The following is a 23,082-nucleotide window of genomic DNA, read 5'->3' as shown; positions in this document are numbered from 1 at the left end:
CACATGGACTAACGTTATAAAAACAAACAATTTTTTAGCTAAATTATTTAATGGAGACATACTTCAAATACTTGTGAGGGAAGTCCCACAACCATCAAATGTACAGAAGCAGATTAAAATCTCCAATGACAGAATTCCTTCTCATACTACAGAGTATGCAAGGGAAGAGAAAATACCTCTAAAAGTTAATCAGCTGAGAACACTCCTTGGTATCAGATCTGGGCAGGCTGTTTTTCTAGGTACCCAACCCTTGTCAGATCAGCACAGACTGAGATCACATCAGTGAAGCTGAGTTCCACAGCCTCAGCATCCGAACGCAGCAGCAGAAAATCTACAATTGCATTAGATTTACCACACATTGTAACGTGGTCCATGTTACTGCACAGTACAGAGCAGTAAAAAGCACTGTATATCCAGGCATTATTCACATAACTCATGGTACTAATTTCATCATATTACTCACAGCATTGTGCAGTAGTTAGCAGTGAGAAATTCTGAAAAAGTATAAAGTTGTTTATAAGTACCAGTTAAATCATACTGGAAATTTTCTTCAAAGTTTATTTTGTAGTTTGCAAAATAATGTGTTCAACACAAAATTCAAAATGGTCTCATACTTTCTCCAATAAAATCACACTTCAATTAGTAGCAGAAAAATATTAATTGTACAGTTTACTTGAACTGGAGCTTTGCCTTTCACCTGTATCAAGGAATACTTCTTTTGAACTGTAGGTGGCTGAAAATTTTTAGAGATTCGTTCTTCTGTGTCTGAATCATTCTTTCAGAGTTGATCAGACTTGAAAAACAAACACATGCCTCTCAAATTTCTTACTGGATATGAAAGACATACCTTTAAATTTAGAACTCTCCAAAATGTTTAGAGTCAAAGCTATGATTCTTTCTCTATATGGAGGCATTTCCCAAACATTCACACACACCAGGGAGGAAAAAAATCTTTTTCTTCCTGCTTGAAACAATAAAAAAACATTATTAAAAATTTATATTAAAACCAGCAGAGTGAATGTATTTCTTCATAATACAAACTCCCAAAAGCAAGGTAGTCTTTCCCCACTTCTCTAAAACAATCTTTTAGAATAAGATATAGGCATTATGAATTGGCACAGTGTTCTGCAGTAACAACCCAATTTGCCCAACCCAATGTAAGAGGGGAAATCTTGCTCCTTCACACAGAATAGATTTCACTTGCAGATGAGTTACAGAAGGGTGGTTTTCATAACACACTTGAAATTTGCTTACATGTAACAGTCAAAACAGCTTATGAGAAATATGTAAAATTATGAAGTTATGAAGTTATTTTTCACCTTCAGCACGTGATATCTAAACAACATGTAAAAGAAAAAAGCCTGGAGTGCCAGTCTGCTTGCTCACAAGAGGACATCAGTAGAAGCAAGGTGCCCTGTAAATCCTGCCAAATATACTCACACCTGAACTTTTATTTTGTGGGAAAACTGTTACTCTAGTCCTGAGCTCCAGGACACAGCTCCCTGGGCTGCTGCTCTGCTGTACTGGTGCCTCTCAAAACCTTTTGCTGCTTGAGATGGCACACAGGAAGGCAGCACAGCCCACATGACCTGCCTACTGATAAGGTGTTTGACAAAAAGAAGTGGTTTTGTAAGTTCTCAGCCTGAGGAAGGCCTATGACTTTCCTGATGTTGAGGAGGCGTTTTAATGATCTGTTGTCAGGAACTGGGCACCCCAACTTTCTCTACCTGTGTACTCCAAAAGTAGTGATGTTTGCTCCACTTTCAAAATGTGCCTCTGCACACACTGGCTTGCCCCAGCCTCCAAAACCTACCACTTTTCTTTGACAGGATCAAGGCATGACCCACTCCTCCTGGCCAACAACACACTCAAGCAGCCAGCTAAATCCATCCCAATGGAAGGAATTTCCTTCCCTGCTGCAAAGCTCAGGCACAGGTATCCCCACACCTGCTGGGAATTTGTGATAGTTACGAGGTGCCACTACAAACCATGGCAAGACAGATCAAGCACTTCCATTCCTCTTCCAGCATATATATCATCCTGACCTCAAGCTAACCCAAATTATCTTATTTATATCTTATTATTGTAGCTAAGTCTACAAATATCTTTCAAAGTTTTATGTCTACTTTCAGAGATGCTATGTACCTGCATGTTTTGGGTTTAGTACTGCTCAGCACATGAATGTTCCCTCATTGAAAATAGTCAATTCACTTGCCCAACAGGTAGCCCATTATGTTTAAGAGTCTGTCCTCTGTTGCTCAACTTGGACACAGCTCCCATGGCTGTAATTAAAAAATTTCCTCAAGTAAAGGCTACAAGCACAGGTGTGGATGTAGTCAGGTATTTCAAAATAGTCTCTGTGAGCCATGCTGAGGACTTCTGCTTCTTTCTAAAAATACCTCTTAATAGGCAATGGGTGTGCCGCTGAATGAATGACTAAGAACTTTTTCCTGCGAGCCCTGGATTAGATGGAATGCTTGCCCTTGGTGTTACAGGGTACTGCGTCTAAGAGGTGGGTGTGTAGAGTATGCTGACCTTTCTGAAAATGCAAAAATGTTGAGAAAATGCAACTCGTAACTTCTAATAAAAACCTTCCCTTTTCATACACATTTTGCAACCTATCATTATATAGCCTCACTATAAAACAGAACCACAGAAGTTTTCAGAAGTATGAGGAATATTAGGAAGTAGGCAAAACTGAAATATCTAATCAGAAATAAGTATCTAATAAAAAATTTAAAATGCAACTCTGTTTTCCTAAGTATAGAAATATATGCCTTCTTATGAGGCATACCTAGACATTCAATCTTATCTACATCTTTTGGGTAGATGCATTCCAACTAAAAAATAACTTGGGAACAAAACAAAACTCACTGTGTATCAGATGCCCTAGAATATTATGAAGAACTAAACATGTTGGTCTTAATTTTTTTTTTTAATTTTAAATTTTTTATAATATTCTCACTACATTGTAACACCTGCTACGCATTTAGCAGAAATGCCTGTTATGAGGGATAATGATTATGATAATGACAACAGTCAAGAAAGCAGAGACCACTTTTTAAAAAGCCTTTGTCTTAAAACTCCTGTATTTGTTACTTTTTAAAGACTAACAGAAGTTCTGGAAACATCTGTTTCCACATCATTACAGATACAACCTAAATGCACCACCACTAAGGAAGTATAATTTCTAAGGTCTACCAGCACTATTAAGAAGATCTCTTATTTTCAAGTGGACCAGAGGGAAAAGTAACCACACACCATCAAGTCCAGTGTTAGATTTCTCATAATTTAAATCTAAAAAGCACAGTGCATTCTCAGTGACTGCTTCCAGCATAACGTGGCTGAACAAGCATGGGAATTCGCTGGTGATTTCCGCAGGCTCCACAAGGGAGAAGGCAGAGCAGATGCATCTGCCGTCTGTCAAGTCAAAGCTTCAGATGGAAAGTCACCACCTTGGCTTGTCCCAAAGAGCATCAGGCAAAAAGGACATTGTTTTCAGAGAGGAAACAGAATGCTCCTGTGTGAGCAGCACAGCACAGGGAGTGCACAGAAACAGTGAAGGTACACAGAGCCAAGGCTAAGCACCAAGAAGTTACTAACACCACTAATTACAGAGGAAGATCTCTGCATGAGGGCTACATGTGTATCCTGGAAAAACATACAACTTGTACATTCATGCTGAATTGTTGTTTGTGCTGAAAGCTGGTTGCAGTTTACACACCAAATCCCAAGGGAATTTCAACTAGTGTATTGTGATTTTCAGCATCAAAAATTTAGGTCACTTACTGTGTTACCTAAATATAAATCAGAAGAATCCATGCCCCTCAGTGACTTTCATTTAAAGACAGACAAAAACTAAGAAAAGGATGTTATTAAAAGCCAGGATTTTTTGACAAAATCAAATTGCATATCTGCTGTGTCTGGGAGAAACTGGTTCTACCTGTGAGCATAAACATGGTTCTGAAACAGCTATTCAGCCAGAACTGCTTCTGCACTTCAATGCTAGAGAAATGGCAATTTTATCCCATGCAAAAGAACATATAAAAGGGTTCAGCACATTTCAAACCTGTTGTTAAATTCACAGGATGAGATCCACCTTGCAATTAAAGAGGCTAATAAGTCAGTAAAAGCAGAAAAAAACAAAGAAGCCAGGAATAAAGCCGTCATTGTATTAAGATGACAAGTCATGTAGCAAGACAGGTACTTTTGAGCTAGTATTGATATATATATTTCAAGAGTACACAATAACTTTACTCAAAAAACGCTAGGGTGTGACAACAGCTGAAGTCCTTCCACAAGATCATACTGTAACAACCATCAGAGGAGCCAAGGAGAATCCTGACAGGCCTCTTTAGTGCAGCCTGGAGTGGTACTGTGGCATATACTGGTGATGATCTAAAAGAACCTACTTTGCTACAACCAGGCTGTAAGGTTTATTAAGATTTTGAAACATTTTCAACAATTAAAAAAAGAAAATTTAGTCCCCACTCCAGAAAGTGTTATGTTATTATGCCCAGCTCCTCTAAATGGTGTGAGAATTGGCTACCAACAAATTTACAAACATATAGCAATATTTTACACACTGAACTTGAAAAGAAACACTATTAAAACAGACCCTTAGTACCACATGTGTAAGTTCATTCTGGAGTCCTAAAATCATCCCAGACTGCTAGAAGTCCAAGAGGGGAAACTGAAACAGAGACACACCTCAAAAAGAGTTTAATCGAACTATTTGCACTTAATCTAACCAGGGACTTCTCTTGTCAATAATAGCTGGATGCAATCCAGCTCACAAGAGTGAACTCCCTATGTTCTTCTGAGATCCTGTTCACACTCATTCCCTGATATTGGTCTTAGCATTCCTGTGGTCCTACTTGGACTGGATAAGAGAGCTAAAGAGGATAAAAACTAGCCTAGCGATGGAAACTACAAATCAGTGAACAAACCACTTGTGTTCAGCCAGATCAGTCCATCTGCAAAGGGTACAGCTGCCAAGGAGCCAGCGCCAGGCTCTTCTAGGCACTGCTGGAAGCTCAGGTGGCCACCGGCTGTGCTCCCACCACAGCTGGCCCAGCTCTGCTGCCTGTGCCACTGACAGGAGCCCTACAGGCTGGGGCAGCCAAAAGTGCCTTTTCTGTCCTCTCAGTGAAGTACCAAAAACACAACAAAGGGAGCAGAGGAAGAAATTGGAGAGGCTTAACTAAGTTCCAGAGAGGATGAGTCTGTATATTTTCATGGTATCTTTTCAGATCCCTGTTTCTGCAGCACAGAGGCACCTGCTTACCTGCAGTATTCCCTGCAGTATTCCCTGCATCAGTGTCTCGCTTGCAGAGGTGATGGTGCTGTGCATGGGGACATGGGCATGACCAGGAGATAGCTGAGGAGGCAGAGCCATGGCCACGGGGAAGTGGCAGCAGAAGGCAGTACATCTCAGGGCTGCAACTGATCTCTGGCATTTGTGACAGGGGGAGATGGCAGAAAAGACAGCTTAAGGGACAGACAGGAAAAACAGGAAATGTGAACTCTAAGGTCTGCCACAGTCCCTTGACCTTAGGCCAGCTTCAAAATGCTAAGCATTTTTTTCACAAAGAGATAGAGATAACTAACTAGAATGATCCCTATTTTTTTTTTTTAATCTAATTTATTTCCAATTTTTTGCTAATTTTTTGCTAAGACCTAATTTTAAATTTAAAATTGCTAATTTTTAACAATTTTTTGCTAAGACCAGAATTAGGCTCTTGGAATCTGAATGTTTGCACTGTTAGGATCCATGGCAGCCCTTACATAAAGATAAAGGCAGCAGAAGCTGCACCTCTGAGGTCATACAGCACACTTCATCCCAGATCCCTGGTATAAATGCAGGAGATGCATTATCTGTTGAAACAACATGGGAGTGTTCTAAAAGGAACAGGGTACAGCCTGGTACCGTACCATTAAATATTAACACAAGTGATAACTAATCTACTCAAGGTGAGTCAACTCTGACCACAGTTTTAACCATTTACCAAAAAAAAAGAGTTTAATAAATCAAGACTAAGCACATACATTGTTATAAAACATGCTACGTTATAGGTTTGTGAGAAAACATATGTGAAAAAGATACAAATTTTATTTTGCTGTTTGAAAAAGGAAAAGAAAAAAATTTTATAACCAACCCTGAGCTTGCAGTTCTAAGAGTTTCACAAAACCCAGTGTTTTGCATTCAAACTGGGTTACTTCCATGCCCTTAGGAAATGGAATAAACCACTAACCGGTATATGATGTGTCTCCAAAATAACTGCATTCTTGTAAGTGTTTCACTGGGTTTTCCAGCTGCATGGGGGAAGGGAAGGGAAGGGAAGGGAAGGGAAGGGAAGGGAAGGGAAGGGAAGGGAAGGGAAGGGAAGGGAAGGGAAGGGAAGGGAAGGGAAGGGAAGGGAAGGGAAGGGAAGGGAAGGGAAGGGAAGGGAAGGGAAGGGAAGGGAAGGGAAGGGAAGGGAAGGGAAGGGAAGGGAAGGGAAGGGAAGGGAAGGGAAGGGAAGGGAAGGGAAGGGAAGGGAAGGGAAGGGAAGGGAAGGGAAGGGAAGGGAAGGGAAGGGAAGGGAAGGGAAGGGAAAGGAGGAAGGAAGGAAGGGAGGGGAGGGGAGGGGGAGGGAAGGGGAGGGAGGGGAAGGGAAGGGAAGGGAAGGGAAGGGAAGGGAAGGGAAGGGAAGGGAAGGGAAGGGAAGGTGCGGGAAGGGAAGGGAAGGTGCGGGAAGGGAAGGTGCGGGAAGGGAAGGGAAGGGAAGGGAAGGGAAGGGAAGGGAAGGTGCGGGAAGGGAAGGTGCGGGAAGGGAAGGGAAGGGAAGGTGCGGGAAGGGAAGGTGCGGGAAGGGAAGGTGCGGGAAGGGAAGGGAAGGTGCGGGAAGGGAAGGTGCGGGAAGGTGCGGGAAGGTGCGGGAAGGTGCGGGAAGGTGCGGGAAGGTGCGGGAAGGTGCGGGAAGGTGCGGGAAGGGAAGGTGCGGGAAGGGAAGGTGCGGGAAGGTGAGGGAAGGGAAGGGAAGGGAAGGGAAGGGAAGGGAAGGGAAGGGAAGGGAAGGGAAGGGAAGGGAAGGGAAGGGAAGGGAAGGGAAGGGAAGGGAAGGGAAGGGAAGGGAAGGGAAGGGAAGGGAAGGGAAGGGAAGGGAAGTTGCATTGTGCTTCCTGCAGCTGAGATCCTGTATGAGCTTTTAGCCTGGATGAACCTACATTATCAACAGGCTCACTCTCAATTACCTTTTTATTTTTGCTGACGTTTGGTTCTCAGCAACCTGTAGCATTACATTCCCTACACAACAATCTGTTCATGATATGGAAATTTAATGTAGTTGCCCATTTACGACTGCACAGAAAGGCCTATCCTCCACTCAGTTCAGCCTTACTGACACAAAGTTGTCCGTGAAGCAGAAAGAGTTGCCAGGGAAATGAAACCATTTTAACACAGGCTGCTGAAAGACCCCCATTAATTAACCTATTATGGTAAAACAATTTTTCCTCTCAATAGGTGTAGTTGGTATTACTTCAATGATGCAACAAGAAAAATAAACCTGCTCTTCTCTCTTTGTAGATTTCCTGCTTTAGGGAGAAAGGCATCAGCAGACAGCCTTGAACCACTTTTTTATAGATCATGGTAGAGTTTAAACTGAAGTGATGAGAAGGAATTAATGATTTGTGCCAACTTTGAGAACACAAGTGAAGGTCCAGGTATAAAACCAAATATAACTTGTTCTAGACAAAGCTTTTTTACTTGTTTTGAAACAGAAAGATCTGATTAAAAATACAGGTTTAAAGTTTGTTTTCACTTCTGAAATCAAAACTGTCAAATTCTTTTGGAAACACATATCATGCCTGTGTTCACTATGTTGACAAAATAAAATGGTCTGTGTAAGTCTCAGAAAATAAAAGAAGCTTTAAACTATAGAGTATAATAAAAGATACTTCTGTGAAGTAGTTAACACATTCCAACTCTGTGTATGACACACTACACCTAAAAACCATTGGGCTTTAAATAAGGGAGTAATAGCTAATTTGGTTTTGAGCTGGGACAAGATTTATCTGCAAAGAAAATAGGAAGGTGCAATTAAATGAAGGGAGAGCTAGAATGTTCTTTTGTTTAGTAACAACTCAGCAACAGAACCCTGTCTAAAAAGATACTGCATACTGACAATGACAAGAATTTTGCTGTAAGAAGGGACAGGGCATGCCCAGAGGCAAGATTTCCATTGCTAAGGTTCATTTCAAGCTTAATGTGGATACCATAACCAGCAGTATAGTTCTACTCCTAGCCTAGCAAATTTAATAGCAACCAATCCGTAATCACCAGGCACAAACAGTCAAATACAAAACAGTTGCCTTAGACCATCTGGATGTCTATTTACAGAGCAAGCACTTTGTTGCTGTACCTAATACAGATTTCATGATTGCAAAGGGATGAACTGGAGGGTGAGGGAGCAACATGGAAAATGCACCCCCACTCCTGTGGATTCTCCGGACACAGGAACAGGACAAGCTTCTCAAAGCTGCAACAGCACAGAAAGAACTGAAGGGGCAAAGAGGTTGGGAGAAGGTGTAGAGGTTGTGCCATCTTCCCTCCGAAACTCTAACTAAGAAATACAAGCTTAAAAAAAGTACTAATGGTCTGATAACAGGAATAGCATGTCATGTCCTTGCTCTGTGGGCTTTTCTTTGGATAGTGGGGCTGTCACTAAACAGCATACAATTCACAAAACCCCCAAGTTTTCACACACTTTCAAACATTTCATAAAAAGAACACAAGCTTTCACAAAATTTGTTAGAAATTAGACTTAACATTGCATGATCTGTCTCAGTTTTTTAATTTATTTTTTAACTGAAAAATCAGTTAACTGTTACAATAGTACAAAGGCAAATGCTCAGCCTCAGAGCTCCACTACCACAGTGACTGATGAATAAATCCACTGCAGGCAAGGCCACAAACATGTAATCTCACCTTGCCTTCCACCAGCCTGGGGAGTCTATTGCTGATAATAGGAACACAGGAATTTTAATGTCAAGCCACCTGCAACTTGAGCATATTGGAAAATATAGTAGCACTTAAATTGTGAATGAAGAATGATTTGGGTAAGACAATTCTTCATTTCTTCTACAGCAAGGCTTCCCACAGAAATTTACAGGAGCCATGGATACATACAAGGTATGTAACTAGATTCTTAATGTATTAACTAAAAATTAAATGTTTTATTTCTTTTGGAAAAATAAAGAGAAAGTTGCAGCTGTGAGTTCTAAGCATTCCACAGCTAGAAACCCAACCAGCTGCTTCCTTTAGAATTTCTTGATTCTTGCTGTCAGAGGAGATCAGCATAGAAAAAAATACTAATCAGTCTTGAAAACCTCGTTTCTGCAATAGAATTACAGCATGAGGATAACAAAGTAACCAACTGAAGAGGAAATAAATTGTAAACATGGACTATGACCCCACTCTTAACAAATGTCCGGGTGAAATCAGCACGGGAGGTTGACTAGCCAGCTGGAGGCATGTTTTTAGTTATGAGTAAGATAAAGATGAGGCATTATGCATCCCAGTCTCTCACCAGATGGATTAAAGAGAATGGTGTTTATAGCATTTTTACTGTCAGTCAAAAGCTGTACAGAATTGCATCTAAGTACATGAGACATACAGCTTGGAATGACCCACAGCAATCCTTAAATTTGAACACATTCAACTGTAAGAGCCTTTCAGATTTGACCCAAAATGGAAACAGTTCTACTTTCACAGAAAAGACAGCCCTCCCTCCCTCCCTCCCTCCCTTCCTTCCTTTTCCTTCCTTTTCCTTCCTTTTCCTTCCTTTTCCTTCCTTTTCCTTCCTTTTCCTTCCTTTTCCTTCCTTCCTTCCTTCCTTTTCCTTCCTTCCCTTCCAGAGGCCTTAAGACAGACATATCCCTTACAGAATTCTGGAGAAGCAAGAGAAGCAAAAGAGCCAGTTGGCCACAATCATGTCATTTCCATGGAGCATATGAATAATTCAGCTGGACATCACAAGTGGAGAACATGAAGCAAAGCAGCAGGGATGCAACTGGACAGAAGGTTTGATGGATGTGCAGCTCACATCCTCATTACCACAGGAACCAGCATATGGGGAAAGCTGTTTATCAGCAACACAAGCTGCAGAAAGAAAGAGCTCTCCTCTACTCCCATCTCCTCCGAGTCTAGAAATAAAGATGAGAGGTAAGTATTCTCTTCCTGGGTTAAGGCAAAGCAACTCCATGTAAGTTTGCAGCATTATTCCTGTTTTACATTTGGGGTCACATAAGGTTCCTACCTATGGTGAGTTAATGAATTCTAAAAAGGATTCTCATCTCAATTACACTGGTATCTAGCAAGGGGTAGGAATGCACAGGCTGTATCTCTGGCACTTACCCTCCCTTAAGGCTACATATTCCCTTAAGGTGCACTTGATGTTTGCACCCCAGAAAAGACAGAAACAATGTCCACCTGCACCAGCACTGATGGTTTGGAGACAGGGAGGGCAGCAACCACAGCCACAGCAGCACTCCTGGCATTTGCACCAGAGAGACTGGGAAAACCCTGGGCTGTCTGTAGGACCCCTTGAAAGGGAAGTGGGAGAGAAAAACAACCAGGTGAATGGCCCTGTCACACACTATAAGAATCTGAGTGCTTATAAAAGCAAAGAAGGAAATTCCAGGTGCAGGCATGTGATGTGAAAACTTAAAGATGTTTGTTGTTGCAAAATACACAGAGATAGGTTAATTTCAAAATACAGACATAAAAAAACCTGTCAAAACCAACAATACAAGGATTAAAATCTGCCCTCACTGAACATGATGGGAACTATGTATTTCAAGTTGTAGCCAAGATTTCACTCAAGCAGGAGTAATTTGAATTTCTCATATTTTCAAAGATTTAGAGTCCTTGTACAAATATTAGTTACAATTGAAATCTTCTAGTGAAACATCATGTCTGCTGACTGCTAGAAGATGAAACTAGAAGCAGACCAAAGCACGAAAAGCACCGGGTTTTTGTGAGGATAATAGACATGGAGACACACTGTATATTGCTTCAGAAACACACTGAATCGGGAGGAACGCTGGGCTCTGAAGACATGTAAGTCAGTGACAAGCAGTCACTTTGAGAAAGAAATTACAGAAAACCAAGCCCAGTGATAGCATCTTGTGACACTTCCCTGCAAAGCAGGGAAGAATAAACACATCTGGTAAAAACAGGAGGCAGATTCATCTGTTTCTAAAATTTGAAGCAGCTGGCATCATTTCCCAGGCATCTCCTGCTTGTTTGCCTGCTTTTGTAAAGTCAAGAGGAAGAAGAAAAACTAAATTATACCAGCAAGAAGATGATTGTACCAAATGGACACTTGTGCATTTCAGCATGCATAGTGATGGGAAGAATATGTAACTGCAAATGCTGTATAACCACTGTAAATAATAATTTGTGTGACTTGGGAAAAACTCATAACAAGACAATAAGGAGCACACAGAAAAATAAATAACAGGTAACCCTAAAGGAAACAATTCCTTTGTTCTCTCATTTTTGAAAATACCTTAGGTGGAATTTTAATCCTCATTATTAAAAGTACTTCAGTGGTACTTATATAGTCCACAGCGATTCTGAAGTTCCTTTGTTTTCTCCTACACACATTGTGGATTACAAAACAGGCAATTTCATTAATACATAACAACACACCTTTTGTAAAAATGAAAAAAAAATCACAAAACTTAAGAAATGTAACAGTAGAAAAAAAAAGAGGTACTACATACACATAGCTATGTAATTTAAATTTGTAATTTAAATTACCTAGCTATGTAATATAAATTAGAGAAGTATCAGAGATTACTTAGAGCCCACATGCCCATTTGCTACTGGTTGACAGTTACTTTTGGACTCATGTTCACAGTATGCCTTGAGAAGAATAAAGGAATGGAATTTTGTTGAAACCCCTACAGAAGATGTTCCATGTCGAAAGGGGCACTTGTGGGAAAGCTGGCAAATGGGCAGTGGGGGCGTGTAAAACACAGACATGTAAAACAGAACATTGACTACAGAACTACAGAACAGCAAAGGAGTATAAAGCTGAGTTACAGTACAGTGCAATACAGTAGTTCTAATGGGCCTTCCAGCCCACTTCTCCTAGACACTCATCAGCAGCATACTTGGCTTTTTTGTATTCGCGATGATGTGATGTCCATGTGTCACTGAGGACACCACCCAGTCCTACATTTGTCATCAACCAAGCTACATTTGTCATAAGTTCTTATCTGAGCTTTGACAAAGGTCAAAAAGATATGAAGGGGATGCATCAACAGTCTGTCCTCAGAGCTTGGGAAAGCCCAGAGCTGAGGCTGGGACAGGAAAACCTGTCATTAGGAAGCTCATGACACCTAGCTTTTCCTAAGGCAACTCCCCCTCTCTGCTCTCAGGTGCCTCACACACAGCCAGCCCCCAGGTCTAACAGAGGAGTTTGGGAATAGGAAAGGGAATTAATTTCTCCCGTGCTAAAGCTGTGCATAGGGTGCAATGATGGCTTTTACTTCTGCACATGCCTAGCCCCACTCTTCAGCCTTTCACTGACATGCATTGCATATCCATGCATTTCACAGGGGAGGAGTGCCTGAATCTCCAGCAAGAGGAGCAGGGTCTGTCTCCTCAGTACATCCCGCTGCATGCACCCTTTTACTTCACAGCTGTCAGAGCTGGAGGGCTTTTTGGAATACTCCAAAGGACAGCTTGTGCTAATGTGATCCTTCATTGAAATAAAAATTTGAGTCACATGAAGTGAGACATTTTGCATCTCATTCTGCATTGCACTCTCTTCAAAGAAAATAACTTGGTGCACAGTTTACCAGCCTCTCTCCAGCCCTCAATGGAACTGTGCAACACCAAGCAACTACCACATCATGTTATGTGTGTTAAGAGCAATCTTATGCAGGAACATTCTTCAGTATGTCTTGCTTGACATCAGTGTGTCACCATATATATTTTATAAATTATAACACATATATATAAATATATATACACATATATAAAGGCACACACACAAGCTTATAGCACCAGCAGAGGCTTGGAAAAACCTATTTTTAACTAGGCTACTGTAAATCCCATCCTACTTAAAAATTTTTACCATTCCCCTCCCTCCTGGCTCAATTTAAGGAAGGGTCAGTACTTGTCACAAGCTTATCAAGCTCCAGATATCCAAACTACATTTAGAATATGGAAGCAGCTACACAAATCACAAGAGCAAGGATTCATGACCTCAGGTCATAATTTTCTAATGAGTTCAGTAATTGACACAAAAAACTGATCAAGACAAACCTATCTACATTTCCAAATTACTAGATACATCAAAATACAAAATTTGGACGGTATCAGCACTGCTTATAGCCTTCTGAAACTACCAAAACTAAGTATTGATATTCCTATAATTTTCCACAGTAAAATATGCCATTTCACCTTTTGGCACAGCATGGCTTTTTATGACTCAGGAAATGAGGAGTGAAGGAAACACCCTCCCAAAGCACACCAGAAAGGAGTGCCTTCCATTATGATACCACAGCTCCTAGAAACATGCTGTTCAAGAGGACAGCATGACACAACGTTAGAAGACTGGCTCCACCCCAATAACCAGCACTCAGAGTCTCCAAGATGAAGCATTTATTCCAGGACAAGAATTGTGGCTAATGTTTGATAATGGGTCACTCCTCCCAGACAGATGTCCAGAGCTGGAAAACATGGGTGTGCAAGCCACCCAGCTTTTCCCTGGGGAAAATTCTTGATTCATTCTGAGTGCTGCTTTCCAGCTCAGGTTGTATGGCACTTCCCTGCTGAAAACAAGATGTAGCTTAAGCCCTCACATAAAAGCTGGCAATAGTTTAAAAACTCCATGTATAAATGAGTATAGTTGAACAGAGGGGTCTGGCAAGACTTCTGTGGCACTGGCAGTGTTTGAGCAGAGGAAGGGAAAGTACAGGAGTGCTGTGAACACCTGGCAACAACCTGGTGGAAGCATCTGCCTTTGAAGCACTTGCTGTGAATCAGGACGGCAGGGTGCTGGATGCAATACAACTTAAAACTTTCCCTCTTTACTGCAAGCCAGGATACACAATTTCAAAAAAAGACACATTCTAGTCACAAAGAGAATGGGAAGAAAGTCAGCTTAGACTTATATTCCAGCTACAGCAAACATTTTCCCTGTGCCTGTTACTGAGCCACTGTAAGTGGGAGCCAAATTACAGATGCTCTACCAAACGGGAATGTCGTGAAAGCCTGTTTGATGTATCAGATGATGCACGGAGAATTTTCAGGTTCTGAATCTTTGCCACAGAATCAATAACTGGCTGTTGAAAGCCATGAAAACTGCTTACACTGGCCCAGCTCACAACCTCCTGAATACCACACGTAGGCTGTGCTCTCAGGATTTTTTTCTCTGCCTTTTCTTCGATTGCATAATAGCTGTCCTTCTTGAGATAAAAGTTAAATTTATGAGCATGTGCCTTTCAAAATGCTATCCTCAGGGGCCATATGTATGTTGCTGTTACACAGACGGACCCAGAGGCTCCTCTGTCCTTCAGGGATAAGCAACAAAGCAGTGGAAACACCTCGGGCATTGTTTATTCTGAGCAAAGGCCAGACACAACAACGTCTGGACTTGGCTGGCAGCACCCTGGCAGCTCCCAGCCCTTGCACACGCAGCTGCTCTGGCTGAGCAGTGGAGGATGCAAAGAGCCATGCTTTCCAAACTATATCAAACTGAACGTGCTGTTCACGGCCCTTACTACCTCTAGCAAAAACACTAAGAGGGGAATCATGATGACACTTGAAAAACAAAAACCTCACAACTTTCAGAAACTGGTAAATCGTCAGCTGAAGGTTCCTGTGCATAGAATGCACTGTGATTCATGAGGATCTTTCAGTCCACCAGGAACAACCACCTTCACTGTCTAGGCTGTTCTGATAGATCTGCGCTTCATACCAAGAACCTGTTGACTTAATTTGTGTTGCATTATATGCCAACTTGAGAAGCTGCTCAAAAATTCATCTCAATAAATATCTGAATAAAACCTTTTACAAAGTAAACTAGTGTCATTTCCTCAGAAATCATGAGTCTGCTCAGCACTACAGACACTGGAATTCTTAGGACTGGTCCTCAAAAAAACTATCCTGTGGTCTTCCTAATATATTACAGAATGCATATGATTGGCAGCAGTGACAATCATTTCTTGCCATCCTTTATTGAATAAGCTTAGGTATATGTGATATGAAATATTTTCCTATGAAAGGAAAAAAATGTGTGAGTTATCCTAAAACATGGCATATGACATAATTTCAAAAAACAATTTATGGAAAACACTGTCAAGTTTTGATTCATCTTCATAATATAACTTAATGTTTGATGAGGAGGGCGATTAAATATTAAAGCATTTCTAATTTAATCTTTCTTGTAAACAGTCTTCCATCATGTAGCATGACATCACAAAATAAATATAAAATAAACCTTTTAATCCCAAAAAAGAAGATGAAACACATGCCCTGAGGCACAGTCAAACTGCCTAACACCAATAAATAAACATTCCTTAGTCTGCTGCAACACAAGAACTTTCTTGGGTTTGTGGATGTGTATCTTCATTGGTCTGTAATGGCTTATCTTTGTAGTAGTTTCTCTACTATTTCTTCTTTTTCTTTTTTATCTATTATACTTTTCTTAGTAGTTTCTCTACTATTTCAATTACAGAACTGTCTCATAACATGTAAAAACTTGGATTTTTATCCAAGTTTAATGTGTTAATATGTTACACATGTTATTCATATCAGCTGACTCATTATGCCTTTTTATGTCAGTCCTTTCAAGAGAAATGTTTTCTAGTATGAAGGAAGATCATATACAGCAGAAATGATGATCCAGAACTAAGACACATATCTACCCATGTCCTGAGCCCAGACTATGAAGTGTCAGCCACCTTGGTAAAATATTAACAGAGTTTGTGGGTTGTCATAGTTAAATGAAAGGCTGCCCTGAACGTAATTTCATTTACAGACATTCAGAAAATTGACATCACGGCTGCAAGGACATAAAAACCAGCACAGTGCATTTTGGATTGACTGCAGGAACACTGACAGGAGCATTCTACAGGCTGAGCTCCTCTAACGGCACAACAGAAACTAGATTTTGCAAAGTACACCGTGAAGCTACTTTTTATAAATCAGTTCTGAGAACATCTGAGAGATTTTGTCTTCAATTGTGCTTTCAATTCCTTTAAAGAAGCATGTGCACGGGAGGCTGTGCCAAGTGCCTGGGAGGTAGTCTCATCCCCCTGGCCGTGCTCGCCACCCTTGCTAACATTTTGTTGTTTTTCCCTGGAGGAAAAGTGGCTGAAGACAGTGCACACATTACAGATGAAGTTTGGTACTTCGGAGGGATCTTGGGATCTGGTGTATTGGTAAGTATCAAAATTCAGACATTCCTGCTTTCCCCCCACCTGCAGCCATGACTTGAAAGTCCTGGGCTTTCTCAGGACTGCAAATTCTTCTTTGATAAACAAATAAGCTATAAGTCATCCAAAGGTTTGGCAATAAGTAACTTAACCTAATGATAAGAAAAAAAACCCCATAGAATGATTATATTTACAAGAAGAAGTAACTCGAATTAATCCCAATTCAAACTGTATTTCTATTATTTGTAGATGATCTTCCCTGCCTTGGTATTTTTGGGCCTTCAGAATAATGATTGCTGTGGATGCTGTGGTAATCGAAGCTGCGGAAAGAGGTTTGCGGTAAGTGAAAGGAAACATGGCAGAAAAAGGAAAAGCTAAATTGTTACTGATATATGTATCTTCCTCTCACAGTCATTGTGAGTCTAGACAGAGGCTGTCTTGAGTGTGGGACACACAGCCCTGACATTTGTTTGAGTGCTGGGAAGTGGAAAAAACAGGCTGTAAAAATTGTGTTATGCCTCTGATGTTTTACCACCGGTACCACAACAGTACGGCCTCTTTGGTTTTTGCCAGATACTTTTAGTTACTATCACACTTAAAATTTATTGTTGAAAGATCTACACTGTTTTGCAGAGTACAACAGTTCTCTCCTTAGCCACTTTGTTGGTAGCTTTTAAAATTACCTGGGCAGTCAGACATTACATTCCCAACTCACTGAAGGCCAACAAAATAAGCTGTATCTCATCAGATTCACAGGAAATTTCAGGAAGGAATAGACCTTGGGAGGTCACCTAATCCAACCTCCTACTTTAAGCACTGTGAAGGAGACTCCACTTTGAATTTATAGCTTCCTTTCACACTAGGAAAGTTTCCAAATGATACTTTCAGACACTAATAAACCTCTCAAGCATTTTAGTTTAAATTTAAAATATTTCTAGTAGGAAAATATGTCCTTTCAAAATAAATTCTTTGGATCTAGTAAATCATTACAGTTTATAAATAAAGGAACAGATTTTGAACTAAAAAAAAAAAAAAAGAGAGAGAGAAAAACAATCAGGAAAAGATTTGCACCTATGAAGTTGACCAAAGAGCTTTCCCTGAATTCTGTCTTTGATCCTGTCTTCATGCAATATCACTAAGACAGACTGAACTTTGAGAAGGAGGAAATGGAGCCATCTGTTTCTATTTACAACACTGCATGATCAATTTTCTGCAAGCAGTGAAGAGAAGCTAGCTGAGTTTTGCAGAGAACTCCACAAGTAGCCAAGCACTGCAGCTTTGCTGCTGCTCAGCAGGTGGTGACCAGGGGCATGGTCACACACAGTGACCACTGTCACACACAGTGACCAGGGGCATGGTCACACACAGTGACCACTGTCACACACAGTGACCAGGGGCATGGTCACACACAGTGACCACTGTCACACACAGTGACCAGGGGCATGGTCACACACAGTGACCACTGTCACACACAGTGACCAGGGGCATGGTCACACACAGTGACCACTGTCACACACAGTGACCAGGGGACACACACAGTGACCAGGGGACACACACAGTGACCAGGGGCATGGCCACACACAGTGACCACTGTCACACACAGTGACCAGGGGCATGGTCACACACAGTGACCAGGGGACACACACAGTGACCAGGGGACACACACAGTGACCAGGGGCATGGCCACACACAGTGACCACTGTCACACACAGTGACCATGGCAAGCCCTGGCTGGTGGGAGCCAACCTGCACGTGCATGGTGCTGCCTGCAAGGTAACCTGCCTTCTTTGCTGACAGGCATGCTGGAGTGCAGCTGACTGGGAATATTAATACAGTCAAGACTACCAAGTACACTGCACTACAAGAGTCCTATGGCCTTATCACCATCAGCATGACTGAGAACCAAATTTAATCTTGTATATTCCAGTTAGCTGAAATCCATTATTATGATGTCTACTGTGAAAGCATAATTTTTAAGTTTTCCCTGTCAGATTTATCAACATAAAAATGCATGCCAGGACTCAAGACAAGTCTTGTGATGAGGTCTGAACAAAAACTCACATTTGACTTGATGGTATTAGAGGTTGTTTCAAACCCAAATGATTCCATGACCTGGAAATTTTCTTTTTTCTTCACCTGTATTACTTTATTCCAATTAAGGACACTACCTCTACCTACAAACTGTAATGGCTACAGAATTTTTTCAGAATTCAAGCAGAACATTAGTTCTTGCATGATTTACTTACATATAGTATATATGGAAAATTCTGTAATAAAAAGCCAGAAAAATAAAGACATACTTTGCCATTCATTCCAATTACACTACCAGAGCTTACACTGCTAAGTACCTGGGAGGAGATAAAGTATACTAATATGAAACCTAAAGAGAGAGCTGGGAAGGAAAACTATAATTATTTGGTCCAAATATAACCAAGATATGAAAGCTAACTTGTAAAGGATAGTGTCAACTTTTTAAAAATGCCTTGAGTGGTCAAAGACTTCAGTCTTACTTGCAGTTTCTTGAGGAAAACCTCTGCTGCAGGGGAACAGGAGGCCCCAGAGGGGAGCAGTGCCATCTGCTGCCAGCCTCTGCCTTCTCCTCCCCAGGCACACAGGGCTAACGATGGCCAAGCTTTAAAATACCACTACAAGTATGCATTACACATTTACTATGCAATGAAAACTAATTGGCTTCAGCTGTTCAGGTGTTGGTTATTTGACTATTAACACCTGCATTTATGGTACGTTCACTGACATTAAGGGTGCACTTAATTGATTGAATGAGAACCAAAACAACCTTATTTTCTCTTCATCAGATGTTTTCTTCTATAATATTTGCCGCCGTTGGAGTTCTGGGAGCTGGATACTGCCTTATTTTGTCAGCAGTAGCCCTAAACAAAGGCCCTAAATGTAACACTGGAGAAAAGTGGACCTACCCTTTCCAGGATGGGTAAGACAAGGCAATCAGAAAAAAAATGATACACGTTTTAAGTTTGTGAGATGATTCAAATTCAAAATCCATTGTATAAAAATGGGAATGATATCACTTGTCTAAATTATAGAAGCTCTTTAAAGTGCCTGTAGCACACAGCAACACTTCATAAGGTTCAAGAGCAGGGATGTAAAGAATAGCAAAACTACTGCGTTTCAGAGAGGCCAATAAAGAGAAATGCACAGCCTCTTCCTAGGTTATTCTTGGGATGATAAGCAACATATGGGGATAAACGCCACTTAGATGAATAGCAATCTGAGACACCTCTCAGAGTCCTGAAGGATTTGGCTGATGTAATTACCAAGCCACTCTCCATATTTGCCAAGTCCTGGCAGTCAGGTGGAGCCCCAGGCGGCTGGAAGAGGAAAACACGCTTCTTTAAAACTTCCTTAAAAAGAGCAGGAAGGAGGACCCTGGGAACCATCGACGTGTCAGCCTCACCTCTGTGCCTGGGAAGATCATGGAATAGCTCCTCATAGAAGGTCTGATGATGCACATGGAGGACAGGGAAGTGATTTGGGACTATCAGCATGGCTTCATCAAGGGCAAGCCCCGCCCGACCAACCCAGTGGCCTTCTACGATGGGGTGACTCCATCAGTGCATAATGGAAGGACTACAGAAGTCACTTACCTGGACACAATCCCCCACAATATCCTGCTCTCTAAATTGGGGAGAGATGGATTTGATGGATGAACGGTTAGATGGTGAAGAAAGTGGTTGGATGGCCGCATCCAGAGGGTGGTGGTCAGTGCCCCAGGATCCTTATGGACATCAGTGACAAGCGGTGTCCCTAAGGGATCCCTACTAGGACTGGTGTTATTTCATATCTTCATCACTGACACAGATGGAAGAGGCTACCAAGATGATCATAGGGATGGAACACCTCTTCTGTGAGGAAAGGCTGCAAGAATTGAGATTATTCAGCCTGGAGAAGAGAAGCTTCAGGGTGACCTGACTGTGGCTTTCCAGCACCTGATGGGAGCTTACAAGAAAGATGAAGAGGGACTTTTTATAAAAAGAGGATGTAGTGACAGGAGAAGACAATGGCTTTAAACAAAGAGTGGGTTTAGATCAAATATTAGGAAAAAATTCATCCCTGTGAAGGTGGTGAGGCACTGGCACAGGCTGCCCAGAGAAGCTGTGGATGCCCCATCCCTGGAAGTGCTTGAGGCTGGGTTGGACAGGCCGTGGAGCAACCTGGGAGAGCAGAAGGGGTCCCTGACCATGGCAAGGGCATTGGAATGAGATGATCTTTCAGGCCCCTTCCAACCCAAACCATTCTGTGATTCTATGATTTTCCTGAAATTTAATGGTATGCAAATAATTACTACTCATAATATAATATCTATAATATTAATAAATATAAATAATGTATAATTTTATTTTGGCTATGGCATTTGGAAGCTGCTTGTTCCTCATGCTCTGCAACTCAAACATGTTAGGTGTCATGTATATTTCTCACTTAACCCCAGCAGTCCCACTGCTCAGGCTGAAGTCAAGACAGGTTAAGATAACAACAGGGCACAATGTACTACTGAGGAGAGCAGGTGTGATCACAACAGAATGGCAAGGGCTGCAGTAAACTCCTCATTGCCTCAGAACCTTTAATGCAGTCTGCCTCAGTCAAGAGTAACCTGGCAGCATTTCTTACATAATATACAAAAAGATTTTATTTTGGGTTGAAAAAAAAAAAAAAGAAGAAAGAAAACAAGAAGTACACAGGTGAAGGATTATTTGTTAATGGGCCAGTGAGGGCTGGAAACTAACTCCCTTGGTGTGAGAGTTGATTCTCAGACTGATCTCATCCTGAGAGTCTTTGGAAATATGCTCTGGTTCACACAGTTTTGGTTGCAGTCCAGAAATCAATTGACAAGAACACAAACAAGTCAGCAGTAAGAATATGCACATGAAATATAGCAGTTTACAATTAAATCAAAATGTGACTGTAAAAATTATTGAAGTTATTACCTTCACTTTAGATGTGGCATCTAGAACAACAAAAGCTGTTATTTTCAACTCAGTGGGCAAGAGGTGACTTGCATAATTTCATGATTTATTTTGATAATTCAGTTGTTTTGATTACAATGCACTTCCTTGTTCCCAACTGTACTTTGACACATTGGATTACATGCCCTGATGACAGTCCCTCACACCTCCCCCCCCCGCCCCCGCTAAAATGCTGTAATCAAGTAAAAGCAGCAAAAATGCCCCTGACAAAACACTGGAACAGATAAAAACCATTTGGCATACTCAGCTTAGCTAATATCTTTTCTTCACAAAACACTAAAAATGGTTCAATTGTAACAAACATGTACTTGTCTCAACTTGTTCCCTTCTGATGTCTGTTTTTTTTCAAATCACTTGCTTCAACTTACCTAGAAACTAAACTGAAGTCAATTTCTAGGTAAGTAGCAGCAGTGTGTCAATGGAGTCTTACCCAAGTGAACAGAACCTCAGCCACGCCACAGCAGTAACAACCTCTCAGAGGGGAGAGACCTCCTTTGCGACTTAATTGTCCTCTTGCTAACTATTTTGTTCTCCTGTAGGAATTACCTTGCTGACCATGCATTGTGGAACCTGTGTAAGTCACCGGACAATATTGTCCCATGGCACCTGACTCTCTTCTCCTTGCTGCTGGTCATGAGCGGGATCCAGGGACTGCTCTGTGGAATTCAGATGGTGAATGGCCTGTTTGGAACCCTCTGTGGGGACTGCAAATGCTGTGGCTGTTGTGGGGTGAGCAACTGATGATTCTCCTTTGTTATCTTGTGTACTGATGAGTTACATACGCACCTCTAGCTGACAGACAGAAAAACCTGCCTTCCTTCAGCTCTATGATCATGTTTTCTAACATACTGCCAAAACCCTACACTGCTGCCATTAGGAGTAATACAATCCTTAGAAAGTCACAGCAATATTAGTCAGGAAATTACCTCCATGTTTTCGTTCTTCCAGGGAGATGGAACCGTCTGATGAACAGGAATATTGCAGACAACTCTCCCCTCCCTGGGAGGATCCCTTCTGCAGCCGCTCCACAAAGCAGCCCTCAGATGCACTGCCTCTGGCTAAGAAGATGAGGATGAAGGGCTCTTCCTCCCACCAGTGTTATGAAGCCCTGACTCCCTTTCCAGCCTTCCTGAAATCCCTCATCATGGAATAAAATAAGTGAAATACAAGTCTCACATTCATATTTATTTTTGTAAAACAGCTTCCATTTAAAAAGAGGGTATTCTCAGGCAAAATACAATTTTTATTCTGGTCAGTTAGGTAGCTTGTAACTCCTCAAAGCTTCCAATCTATATATAAGAGGAAATGCTGTTTATCAAACTTTTTGCAAAAAGTAGCTGTGTTTGACACAGAGCTATGGAAGAGATAGGAAAGACAATAGAGAGCTAGCTCAAAGGCAAAAATACCTTTTAGAAAGAACTTCTAAAACTTAAAAAGAACAAGCTACCTCCCAAAGGAGTAAAGGAGAAAACAAGAGGGATTGGAGACATTTGAGGGTGTCAACTATCAACTAAATATGCTTCTTTAAAAAAAATTCCGAAACAAATTTTCACAAGCCAGCTTACCAGGCTGGATGTCCCAACGCTTCTCGATATTGGGTGTGTCTGTTTCCTAAAATTTTCCACCTGAAATAATGATTCTGTGG

At 41.3% G+C, this 23,082-nt stretch overlaps 2 protein-coding genes across 3 annotated transcripts in view; one reads left to right on the top strand and one right to left on the bottom strand.

Annotated features, from left to right (window-relative positions):
- Positions 1 to 19,034, bottom strand: part of TM4SF1 (transmembrane 4 L six family member 1) — a 32,935-nt gene extending 13,901 nt beyond the window's left edge. The window contains exon 1 of one of the 2 annotated variants that reach the window (XM_088061010.1): positions 18,948 to 19,034. In XM_088061010.1, coding sequence (XP_087917136.1) covers positions 18,948 to 19,013 — 66 coding nt within the window. In that variant the 5' untranslated portion in view covers positions 19,014 to 19,034. Of the gene's footprint in view, positions 1 to 5,287; positions 5,399 to 18,947 lie in introns of those variants that run through there. The other variant, XM_088061009.1, reaches the window with a different exon arrangement.
- TM4SF4 (transmembrane 4 L six family member 4) lies at positions 16,054 to 22,606 on the top strand. Its single transcript, XM_005525159.3, has 5 exons — positions 16,054 to 16,443; positions 16,687 to 16,776; positions 19,254 to 19,387; positions 21,977 to 22,166; positions 22,386 to 22,606. Exons 1-5 carry the CDS (start codon positions 16,270 to 16,272, stop codon positions 22,401 to 22,403), a joined length of 606 nt encoding a protein of 201 aa, XP_005525216.1. The 5' UTR covers positions 16,054 to 16,269; the 3' UTR covers positions 22,404 to 22,606.
- The last annotated feature ends 476 nt before the right edge of the window (positions 22,607 to 23,082 follow it).

The sequence above is a fragment of the Pseudopodoces humilis genome, chromosome 11 (assembly GCF_049639895.1).
Source record: "Pseudopodoces humilis isolate 2021_Gansu_Grassland_sample_001 chromosome 11, ASM4963989v1, whole genome shotgun sequence".
NCBI lineage: Eukaryota > Metazoa > Chordata > Aves > Passeriformes > Paridae > Pseudopodoces > Pseudopodoces humilis.
This window is presented reverse-complemented; position numbering and strand designations above follow the sequence as displayed.

Coding starts and splice junctions, on each gene's coding strand:
- TM4SF4 (XM_005525159.3), top strand. CDS start 16,270: ATGTGCACGGGAGGCTGTGCCAAGTGCCTGGGAGGTAGTCTCATCCCC. Junction 16,444..16,686: donor TCTTGGGATCTGGTGTATTG/GTAAGTATCAAA, acceptor TATTATTTGTAG/ATGATCTTCCCTGCCTTGGT. Junction 16,777..19,253: donor GCTGCGGAAAGAGGTTTGCG/GTAAGTGAAAGG, acceptor TCTCTTCATCAG/ATGTTTTCTTCTATAATATT.